Raw genomic sequence first — 11,087 nt, forward strand, 5'->3', positions numbered from 1 at the left:
TGAGGGCATTCCATGTTTCCAGCAGGCAGATTCTCTTCTAATCTAACATGAGCCAACTTGCGGTAGGCAACTGGATGTCAGGGGTTGATGCAAGATGGCCAAGCCCAGATTCCAAGTTGTCTGGCCCCAGCTACCTGGCAATGAGTTTCTCACAGGCAAATACCAGAGAAGTGATTGATGCCCATAAAATTATTACAGAAATTCCATTCTTTCCTTCCCACTGAGCTTTGGAAGAGGGTTTTCGGACCTAAAGTTAAGGGTGTAGGTGACTAGCTTTGGGCATTTACCTCCAGAAGGAACAAAAACCATATTGCTCTGCACCAAACCCAGCACCACCCAGGGAGTCTGCCCCTGAAGAAGGCAAAGATGAAGAAAACAGAGACTACAACTATACATATACCAAATGCAAGCTTATGGTCTCCTGATCTCTACTCAGGCAAAATGTTCTTGTGTAGCCCCTTCCCTGCCCTGAAAAAGAAGTCCTGTGTTGATGACCGCAAATTGAGGTTTTAGGCCAAGGACATCTTAGAAAAATACAGAGCTGCTTTAACGGCAAGCCAAAATGCTGTCATGTTAAAATTATCTTTTCTGGTTATTTTTCAAGATCCTTTTCTCCTTCCCTGGCTGAGGCGCAAGAGGCAAAATTCCAGAATAAGTCTAGATATGGGGAGCAACTATGCGTAATGGTTGAACTTGGGATTTCAGTACTATGACCACTGTGCCCTCAATACTGGTACTATGGTTGCACTGGAAACACCAAAATAGGCACGCTCCAGTGCCGAGAAGATTACGTTACGTGTTGGATTAAATGACTCAGGATAAGGTACTTCTGCTTCTCTGCAAAACGCTTTTGAATTTTGTGCAATAAATGACAAAAAAAAAAAAAGGTCTCTGTTGCATCACTTCTTCCAGGAAGCACCCTTTTTTTAAAAAAAAAAAAAAAAAAAAATTGCCTCCTTTTTGAACCTGCAGAGTGCCCTCTACATCCCACGGGCAGGAGTTCCCCAGCTGAACGACACACTGTAGGAGAAGGAAGCTGCTCTGGCTTTGAAGCTGCTTCTTGCTAACTTCCCTTGTGGTAAAGGTCAACAGCTGTGCCAGCTCACTTTCTCCATGCAACTCATGGTCTTGTCACCCCCTCAGCAGAAACCACAGAAGCACATGGGGTTGGAAGGAACCTCCAGAGATCATCTAGTCCAACTCCCTGCCAAAGCAGGTCCACCTGGAGCACCACCGTCTCTTTTCCACCCTTCACACCTTCATCCCACCTCATCGAGAGGCCCAAGACAGGGAGAAGGACCCCCCTCTCACCATTCCTCCCCACCATGCCATCCTGCAGCCCTTGGAAAGGGCCCAACGGGGTGGGTGCAGTCGCTCCGGGGCCGTATCCACCCTGGGTGCCACTGACCCATGGACTAGCTCCGAGTGTGCATGTATGACCACACTGACTGATTGCAGTGTGGACACATGTCCACAGACTACACCTAAAGCAAACAATATGAAAAGGCACGAGGAAAAATAAAGCAAAAAAAAAAAAAAAAAAAGGGCTGCAAAAAATAAAGGGTAAGGGCAAGGAAATCAATAGCGCAAATATTGAATCAGGGATAAAATAGTTTATCCATATATTAAAAACAGCTTCAGAGAACAAGGAAAATACTGACAGAATACCTTCCCACCTACAGGATATGTGTTTGGTTGCACATGTCTAAGTGAGAAAACAGAAACTCGCATGCCAGTGTCTTCAAGTGACATTTCTTTCTGCAGGGGTGGTGCGACAGCTTCTCCCATCTGTCTGCCTGGGGGTGTGTGCCTATAGACACATAGATGTACACAGTCCAGGGGTCACACCATGCCATGCCCCAGCATCCCCACCAGCCAGCAGCATGACTGGGATCACCACGGAGCGGGAAGGAAGGACCTTCCCAGATGGGTACGGTGGTGCAGGAGGGAGCTGGTCCTGCCCATTGCTGGACCGCGGCTCACGGGGGAGCAGACCCAAGGCACGGGGGGTGCAAAGGCTTTGTCCCACCCCTGGACACATGTGTGTCACGTGCAGTAGCCCTTTTGGGATGGTGGGGTTGACTGAGGGCAGGGATCTGTGGTTGGTCGCCCTGAGAAGCGACCAAGCCAGCATCCAGGCCCTTCACAGCAGCATGAGATGCTCTCACCATGGCAGGCAGCTCCAGCAGCTCCATGCCCACCAGGGATCCTTAGGAAGCATTTCCGTGCCACGCTGGTTCTGGGCAGAGCAATGCCTGTGAGTTGCCTAATTCAGGAGTGTCCTGAAGGAGTCATTTGAAGTACCTCCTCTCTGGATGAGGAAACAGTTGCTTGGCAGCAGGAAACGTGGAAACGTTTGTAGTGCCTCATCCTTCCCTTGGGGCACTGCTCGTTTCTCCTGAAGTGTTGCCCTCACTTACTGAAAGCCATTGGTTTGGAAGCCCTGGCTGATGTTCAGACCATGCGCACGAACCAAGAGCAGGTCACGGTGCCAAGCGGAGCGGTTGGAACTCTTATCTCTTTGCTGCAAAAACGAAGAGGCTCCACTGGCCCCAAGGTGAGGAGGTGAGCTCCTCAGGCGGCCAAGCCCCAGCCCCAGCTCCCACAGGTGGGATGAAACCCCTGCCCACGGCTGCCTCTGAGCCAGGCGAGATGGAGCCCATGAGTTCAAGTGGGACATGCCTCCAAAAAAAAAAGTGGTGGTACCATCTCGCCCCATGCTGCTCCCTCTTCCCAGTCCTCCCCTCCCACCCATTCCCATCCAGGCAGCGGAGCCTCCCTGCGGGTGCTGGACCCGTGTGGGGATAAGCAGGCTGCACATCATCTCCCTCCAGCAAAACGGGAGGGAGCGGGAGGCCCAACCCAGCACCATCAATCCCTCGGGACTTTGAGGGCACGCGGCAGCCCCTAGAGCTGCTTAGGAAGCCTTGGCAATTCATGGAATCATCAGAGTTGGAAGGGACCTTCTAGAGATCATCTAGTCCAACTCCCCTGCCAAAGCAGGCTTGCCCAGAGCACATCACTCAGGGCTGCATCCAGGTGGGTCTTGAAGATCTCCAGAGAAGGGGTCTCCACACCCTCCCTGGGCAGCCTGTTCCAGGGCTCTGGCACCCTCACCCTGAAGAAGATCTTCCTCAATTAGCATGGCCATTTGTGGCTGCCTTTCCTTAAACCCTGAGCAAAAATCAAAAGGGCCAAGAGGGTTATTAAACAGTCAGAAACCATGAAGTTTCCTTGGAGAGGGAGCAGAGTGGCTGGCTGGTTGCTCAGCAGGGCAAAGAGCGCTCCGTGCACGTCCAGGAGACGGGCTGCTGGGGTGCAGATGCATCTACGGGATGGAGCACGGCAAGGTCCAGGCTTCCCAGTGCTTGGGTCACCCCATGGTGGGCTGCTGCAGCTGGTCAGGGTTATCCTGGTAACCAAACCAGGGTTAACCTAAGCAGGGTTACCAGCAGTCTCCACCAGCTTCACAGGCAGCAGGCTGTCTGTCTCCTCCACCAGCAAAGGTCCAAACACACAAAGCACTTCACTATCAGCAGCCGAGCACGGCGGTACTCAGCAGTAAGTAACTGTGTGTTTGTCTGATAACACTGCATTTGATTTCGGGCGCTGAATGCTTATGCAAGTGTCTGTTATGGTTTCTGTGGTTATCCAACAAGCCAAGGTGGCCTAGGTCTGTGAGGTTCCTCGAGGAGGAACTTCCTTCCTGTGCCACAGCAGCACCTAACAGGAACGGCCAAACTTGGAAGCATGAGGGCAAACCAGCTTCAGTAATAGACGGTGTTTCCCATTAAATCCATCCATTGCTCACAGGAAGTCCAGCTCCCTGCACAGATGTGGTCATTACCAACACCAGATGACCCAATCTGTTGACATCTCGTCTAGCGGAGCCTCAAAAATCTCCAAGGGTGGAGACTCTGCTGCCTCTCGGGGCAACTAACCTCCTAGTGACAATTTTTTTTTCCCTGATGTCCAACTTGAAACTCCCAAGACATAACCTGCGCCCATCACCTCCTCTTCTTCTGGCCATTTCTATGAAGCAGAGCTTGGCTCCGTTGTCGCTGTAACTCCTCTCCAAGCACCTGCTGGCTGCTATCAGGTCAGCCTGAGCCTCCCTCTCTCCAAGAAACTCACATTTCCCCAGCCTCTCCTCGTAGGCTTTTGCCATCTTGATATTCTTCTGCCAGACCATTTTCCCAATACCCCTCTTGAACTGGGGAAGGGGTCCAGCACTGGAAACAACACCCCAGGTACAGCCATTGACTACATCAGGTCCTCAAAGGACACCACCAGGACTGACTGACCCTGTCCATCCCTCAGGTCCCCCCCACAACCCTGCCCATGGCCCAGGACCCCATTTCAGATTTCTCAGGCAACCTGCTGACCTTTTTTTTTTTTTGGTGTTAAAGTATCTGGAACCAGACTTGCCTTAGAAACAGCACTGAAACACCTAGGGCCAACAACCACCTTCCACCTGAAGCTAGGTGCTGCTTTACAATCTAAAATATTCTTCTGTGGGACCACACTGTCAGAAAAAACGCCGTCTTCCTGCAATCCTTCCCTTTAAAAAGTGACGTGGTGCAACACCCCACGGTCTTCATTTTTTAGAGGCAAACTTCTGGCTCTCCTGGGAAGGCTTTCAGCACTGACTGGAGCTCACCCCACAGGTTTCTCTGAGACCAAGCGAGCCACAGGCAGTGTATAGTGTGCTGTGGGCAGGTGCCCACCCCATGCAATTCCCCTCCACAGCCCTCGGACCCCAAAAACGAAGGCTTGCTGCTGGCACCAAGAACACATCAGGTCAGTACCCATTAATTCATCACTTCATGGTTTTTCTGTGACAGCCAAGGTCAGAACCGGACACCATTCTTCTGCTGTATTGAGTCACCACAACTTCCTTCTTCAAAAACACCCCACTGCTTGCAGTATTTCAGCAGAATTAGGTGTTTGTGACATCCTTGCAATGTGGTCAATATCTAAGCTTAGTCTCTGAAGGTTCAGCTCAGGGCACTGAATCAAACTGCTGGAAAATTTTAAATATACCAAACTCAGCAGAACAATCTACCCATCTTATTTATCGCATCCACTTCTACTACTTATCGTCTGGGTAAACATACCCTCCTTCAAGTTATTTTGATATATGCTGTGACTGAGCTGCTGTACAAACCTTCCAAGTTTCAGTGGCTCCTTGTCAATGACAACAGGGATATTTCTCAGGTTTTATGTATAGTTCCTTATCTAATTAGTCAAACTCCACTTTAGGGTTCAACTGCGACTATAATTTCATTTGGCCCTGTTCCTTGTGAAGGTATACAAGGTATTGTGTACCTTCAAATACAATACTCTTGGACCTTGTTTATACAACAGATTTTTCAAAACACTTCCCACCATTAATTCAACAATACTCACTTCAATCTTCATGAGCGACACCGGGAACCTTGCTGTTAATCCTGCATCTGCCTCTTCTTCTGGTTAAAGCCTGACGTGGTAGAGCCCTGCCTGAGGAAAATCTGATGACCGAGACGCTGCAAAATTAGGGTTGTGTTTGAGAGTGAGGGGAAGGTGCAGGAAAGACTCATTACAGCCAACACCTGGGAGGTGCGCGAACAAAAGTGTATTTTTGCTGGAATTTGAATGGAAATGTGTGCCCGAAGAGTTTTCTCTAAAAATACCTCGGTTCAAGTGTGCAATAACTCCACGCAAGCACCCTACTGCAGTTCCCAGAAGAGGATAACCCACCTTCTGCCCTGGTAAACCAAGGTCTTACGCTTAGCCGTGATCTTCAGCCACCTTACAAGTCCTACCACGTTTGAACCGCTCCGACGCAGCTTTGCTCGTTAGTCTCACGTCACTTTATTGTGCATGTGGGAGTGTCTAAAAAATATCTGTAAATGTTAAATTTCAGCCATTGAGCTTTGGACAGCGTTTTAATTTGGAAATGCAGGTACCTCCGTTTGAGGTCACCTCCAGCTGCATTTTAGGTGCCCACCCAAAAAGTGCTTACCAGAAGCACACTGCTTTGCTGCAGGGTGACTTGCAGCCCTCCTTGCCGCCCTGGCACCACGCTGACAGCAGATGTGGGCTAAACCCTGTGTACATAGAGGAGAGGGATTCTGCCAAAAAACGCACCCTGCTCAGCTATCTTTTCCTCCCACCGGGATCGGAAGAAAACTCATTTCCGTTCCCACCTTCATGTATTTATGACAGCAAATTTACAGCTCTCATTTACGTACTTCCAGCTTAAAAGTGAGCATTACCAAGGAAAATGCTATCTACGCTCTCTGTGTATGTGCAAACATCTCCTCTAGACCTTGACCTCCAACGGCTGTAATGAAGAAATGTCCGGTTTGAGATAGTCCATGCTAAAAAACTTCCCAAAACAGTTTTGGGAACAGCCAAATTAACCAGAGAGTCCGGTCCTTCTCCTGCTGTTCGTGCAAAGGCAGCCACAGCTTACAGATGGCTGAGAGTTAATAATGAGGGCAAACAAATCCAGCCTGCAACCTTCATTATTTCTCCATCATGTACGAAGGTCTTAAGGAGAACTGATGAACCTAGAAATGCATAGATCCTAGTTGTCATCTCCACAGACCCATGTGAGGGATGCTGGGTCACCACATCAAGTCCCTGCTTCCCAGGTGGCCGAACGTGTCCCACTCTTTCTCTCTCTGCTGCTACCCAAAGAGCTCCCCAGGTGCAAACACCCATGTTGGTGAGGAGGAGAAGCACTCTGAGTGCTCTGCCCTCTTCCCCACCACATATGGAGCTCCTCTCTTTGGAGGAAAAGACTTATGAGCACACTGCAGGGAGAGACAAAGGCTTTGCCCTTCTTGGGACATGGGTGCTAGATGTGATGAGCTAGGATGCTGCTCCCCTGAAGCAGAGGACTTGGAGCAACCTACCTCCTTCTGGGGACACTGACTTCTCACCTTTCTGATACAAAGAAGGAAAAGGCATGAACTCAACTCCAGTCTACCCACAAGTCTATTGTCACGCTTCTGCTGGACACAGCGCAGACCTGTCACTCATGACAAACCTAACAGGTTCTGATACAGAGGCTTGCAGAAATGTGTCCTTAGGTTTTCTGCACATGCCACAAACGTGACTCACCTTCTGCGGTTACAAGAAGACAGAGGCAACCTGGCAAGCCCAGAGCAAACAAGTGATATCACCAGCATGATGCATGCATTTCTAGGCATCATTTTATTTCTCGATTAGGATTGCAACTAAAAAATTCCCCCAGTAAAACAACATGTGTGGGCATGGGAAAGAAGTCGATACCTTAGAAATGACGATTCCTGACACGCAGAGCGCGTTAGCAGGCATCTCATCCTGACCACACAGTCATCCCTGGCCCTGAAGGTAGCACACCTATGGGTACCAGTGATCTGGTTGATCACATTGCACAAATGCAAATCAGCATCATCCAGAGGTGTAACAAAATGATAACTGAGAAACCCAATTTTACCAAATGTTAACGTAATTGTCAACTTAAGCAAGCAGGGGCAGGGGAAGATGGAACGTGCTGAACATGGACAACCTCAGTGAAAGCAGCTGCCTATTCACATGCAGCTGGCTGTATTCTCCAAAAAATACAGTCCAGGAAATATAAAAACCAGGAATGGTGATCAAATCAGGAATGGTGATCAAAACCCATCCTGGTTAATTTTAAAGGAAAGAGCAACAACTTTACAGTGAGTAACACATCAGGAATGGGTAAGTGGCAATTATAGGCCTCAGATACAAATGGCAAATTAAAAGGTCTATGTGACTGATAAAGGAAGCAGAAGGAATCGAGAGGCTCCACAGCCTTACGGGCAACAGGACTTTAGGGCAGGTACAGGGTTATTTCAAGAGGCAGAAAGTCAGGAACAGCAGAGAAGAAATATCAGCTGCCTCCAGTCTACTTCTGATTGCTTTTCTATTTCGGGAAGGGTCCTCTTATGGAAAAGTACTGATGCACAGGCACCTTCTACAGCCACCATGTTTACTTTCAGCCTTCCCTGAACTGGGAAAGCTCTGCAGCCGCAGAGTGTGAAGAGGAGGAGTGGCTGATAAGCCTCTGGTCCCGATTTCCACAATACTGACTCAGAGTGGACCAGCTCCCTCCGAGGCTGTCACTGCCACCACACCACTGCCGGGAAAGAGGCAGCCAGGATGACTTTGCAAGTTGGTAGACCAGCAGGTGAGCAGGGTCACCAGGTCCATAGCTGGAGATAGGCTGGCGAGGGGTGGCATGGCACCGTGCCCCCTCTGGCAGTCATCATGCCTCCTTCTTCTCCACTGGAAGCCACGCCATCCGGGGTGCAGCTGTGTGCAGCAGCACGAGGCCACAGAGCGTCACGGCGAGGCCGACCCACCACAGAGGCGTCCACGTCTCCCCGAAGAGAAGTCTGCCCAGCATGGCCTGAAGGAAAGGACAGAGACAAAGCTTTGCTGAGCTGCCTCAGAGCCTCCCGCGCTGCCAGAGCCAGGGGGACTTCTGCTGGGAGAGCCAGCCCAGGAAAAAAACCTGCTTGAGGGAAGTCCTGCTGGGACCACCAAGAGAAACGGCTGCTGCAGGTGATGTTGGAGATGACCCGCTCTAGAATCCAGCCAGTTCTGGTGCCAAAACAGGATTTCGGCAAATGCACATGCACTTTGCTGCCTTCCCAGCACCTCCCAGGAGCCAAATGTCCAGTCAACTAGGTGACTCTGGTTGATAAAGAAAAAGGCACCACTGACTTGAGTTTTGGGGATCACCACGAGCTGGCTGTGAGCTGTCAGAGCACGGAAACAAAGACCTGCTGCTGAGAGTGAAAAGTGAGCAGAAAAAACATGCAGGTCAAAAACGCTCTTGCTGTCACTAGAGGCAGTGCATCTTCACAGCCAGCTAGGGTGGCTTTGGCTTGTCACAGGTGAGGTGTTGCAAAGGAAAAGTAAAACAAAGCAAGGCTCTCAGCTCCTACTCCCACTGGCAACTAGTAAAGTTCAGTAAACGTCACAGCTTCTGCAATGCCACAGCACTGGGCAGCAGCACCCTTCATAGAATCATAGAATCGTCTAGGTTGGAAGAGACCCTTGGGATCATCGAGTCCAACCATCTACCCTACTCTACAAAGTCCTCCCCTACACCATGTCCCTCAGCACTGCATCTAAATGGCCCTTAAACACAGCCAGGGATGGTGACTCCACCACCTCCCTGGGCAGCCTGTTCCAATGCCCGACCACTCTTTCGGTGAAAAATTCTTTCCTAATGTTCAATCTAAACCTACCCTGTTGGAGCTTGAAGCCATTCCCTCTCGTTCTGTCACTAATTACCTGTGAGAAGAGACCAGCACCAACCTCTCTACAGTGTCCTTTCAAGTAGTTGTAGAGAGTGATGAGGTCTTCCTCCTGCACCACCCAGAAAAGCCCTACAGTCTCTGCCATGGAGAACTGTCAGAGCAGCTGAGGCCTGACACAATCATTTCACCACTGCCTGTAACTCCCCCTTTGCAGCCCGTGGTGACGTTCGCAGTGGGAGATGAGTGCCCAGCGTGACCATTCCCACAGCGCTGTGCTCCTCCAGGCTTTGGTGCCCGGGGAAGGGATCTACTCACCGAGGAGATGAAGTTGGAGGCCGTCATCGTCACAGAGGCAGCGGCTGAGGAGGAGGAGAGTCGCAGGGCTTTCGCGAAGACCGTCCACATCACCGCGTTGCACGCCAACACCAAGCCAACGCAGCCGACGCGAAGCAGGACGGGCAGCTGCAGGGCAAAAGGGAAAATCTCACGTATTTTCACTTCATGGTGACGTTTGCACTGGGAGATGAGTGTCCAGCGTGACCACTCCCACAGCGCTGTGCTCCTCCAGGCTTTGGTGCCCGGGGAAGGGATCTACTCACCGAGGAGATGAAGTTGGAGGCCGTCATCGTCACAGAGGCAGCGGCTGAGGAGGAGGAGAGTCGCAGGGCTTTCGCGAAGACCGTCCACATCACCGCGTTGCACGCCAACACCAAGCCAACGCAGCCGACGCGAAGCAGGACGGGCAGCTGCAGGGCAAAAGGGAAAATCTCACGTATTTTCACTTCCCTGACCCCTCGCTCACCCTCGCTGTTTCACAAGCACTTTGGAGCAAAACCTAATGGTGTGGGCTGGTATGACACAAAGATGAATATAGTAAATTGCAGAAGGAAACAGAAGTGACAAAACAGCCCTGGATGGGGTACGACCCTGGCACGTCCCACTGTGAATCCAGGCTCAGACCACAAGCTGGGAAGTGCCAGGACAGCATACAACAGTTGCCACCCCAGAAACCAAACCCCAGAAAACTCTCAGGCTCTTGCCATGGGGCAGATGCAATCCAGTGAAATGCCCTTCACCCATCACCAGATGTATGGGAAGGGGTGGAATTCAGCCCTGCCAGAAAGGAACATCAAAGATGTATGTGGTCCAGGACCCATCAGTTGTGAACTGAGACAAGTGTTCCCAAAGCACTGGTCCTCACCACCTCCCATGACCTGGCCTGCCTTACTGCTGCAGCGAGGGCAGAGCAGGGTCCTCTGGGAGGAAAGTAAGAGCTGAGAGGCTTCATCTCTTATTTTGCACGCTTGCCTGGAGGGCAGATTTACCGAGAGCAATCTGCTCCAGTGTTTAGCAGCAACACCACCTCTGCATTCAAGGGCCTTCAAGGCCAACTAGGTTCTCAAGAAGGATCTCTGTCCTTAGACAAGCTGACAAGAAATTTAACAACCTGGCAAGAGGGCAGAGGTTTGCCTAAAAAGCCTTCACCATTCGCAGTCTCCTCCTGCACCCACCGTTTCAGTTGCTGTGGCCATCGCCCTAGCTGAGTGTCATGTACTTGACACAAAGACACCAACAGAGGAAATCACAAGCAGATCATTGACTCCTGCAAACACTGAAGGAGCAAGACTTTGTCTAAGCCCACAGGAATCATACCTTCATAGCCTGTCACTTCCCTCAGTCCATGGTGGGATCCATCTTGAAGCAGAGATGTAGGCATGAAGCCACCAACAAACACAGCTGAGAGGTGGCACCTACCCCACTGGAACAGCTGCCCAAATCAACGGGTGGCTAACAGGCTAAGGCTGCAAAGCAAATCCCTGC

General features: G+C 50.7%; 1 protein-coding gene across 1 annotated transcript; it reads right to left on the minus strand.

The window, feature by feature from the left end:
• Window positions 1–7,184: 7,184 nt before the first annotated feature.
• TMEM42 (transmembrane protein 42) lies at window positions 7,185–10,798 on the minus strand. The gene is made up of 4 exons (XM_014958031.1): window positions 10,778–10,798; window positions 9,866–10,012; window positions 9,582–9,728; window positions 7,185–8,407 (listed from the first exon to the last, which is right to left on the minus strand). Exons 1-4 carry the CDS (start codon window positions 10,796–10,798, stop codon window positions 8,264–8,266), a joined length of 459 nt encoding a protein of 152 aa, XP_014813517.1. The 3' UTR covers window positions 7,185–8,263.
• Between the last annotated feature and the right edge of the window lie 289 nt (window positions 10,799–11,087).

The sequence above is a fragment of the Calidris pugnax genome, unplaced genomic scaffold (genome assembly GCF_001431845.1).
Source record: "Calidris pugnax isolate Ruff unplaced genomic scaffold, ASM143184v1 scaffold364, whole genome shotgun sequence".
NCBI classification, from domain to species: Eukaryota; Metazoa; Chordata; class Aves; order Charadriiformes; family Scolopacidae; genus Calidris; species Calidris pugnax.

Coding starts and splice junctions, on each gene's coding strand:
- TMEM42 (XM_014958031.1), bottom strand. CDS start 10,798: ATGGCCACAGCAACTGAAACG. Junction 9,729..9,865: donor CCTCCAACTTCATCTCCTCG/GTGAGTAGATCC, acceptor TTTGCCCTGCAG/CTGCCCGTCCTGCTTCGCGT. Junction 8,408..9,581: donor CCTCCAACTTCATCTCCTCG/GTGAGTAGATCC, acceptor CCTTTCCTTCAG/GCCATGCTGGGCAGACTTCT.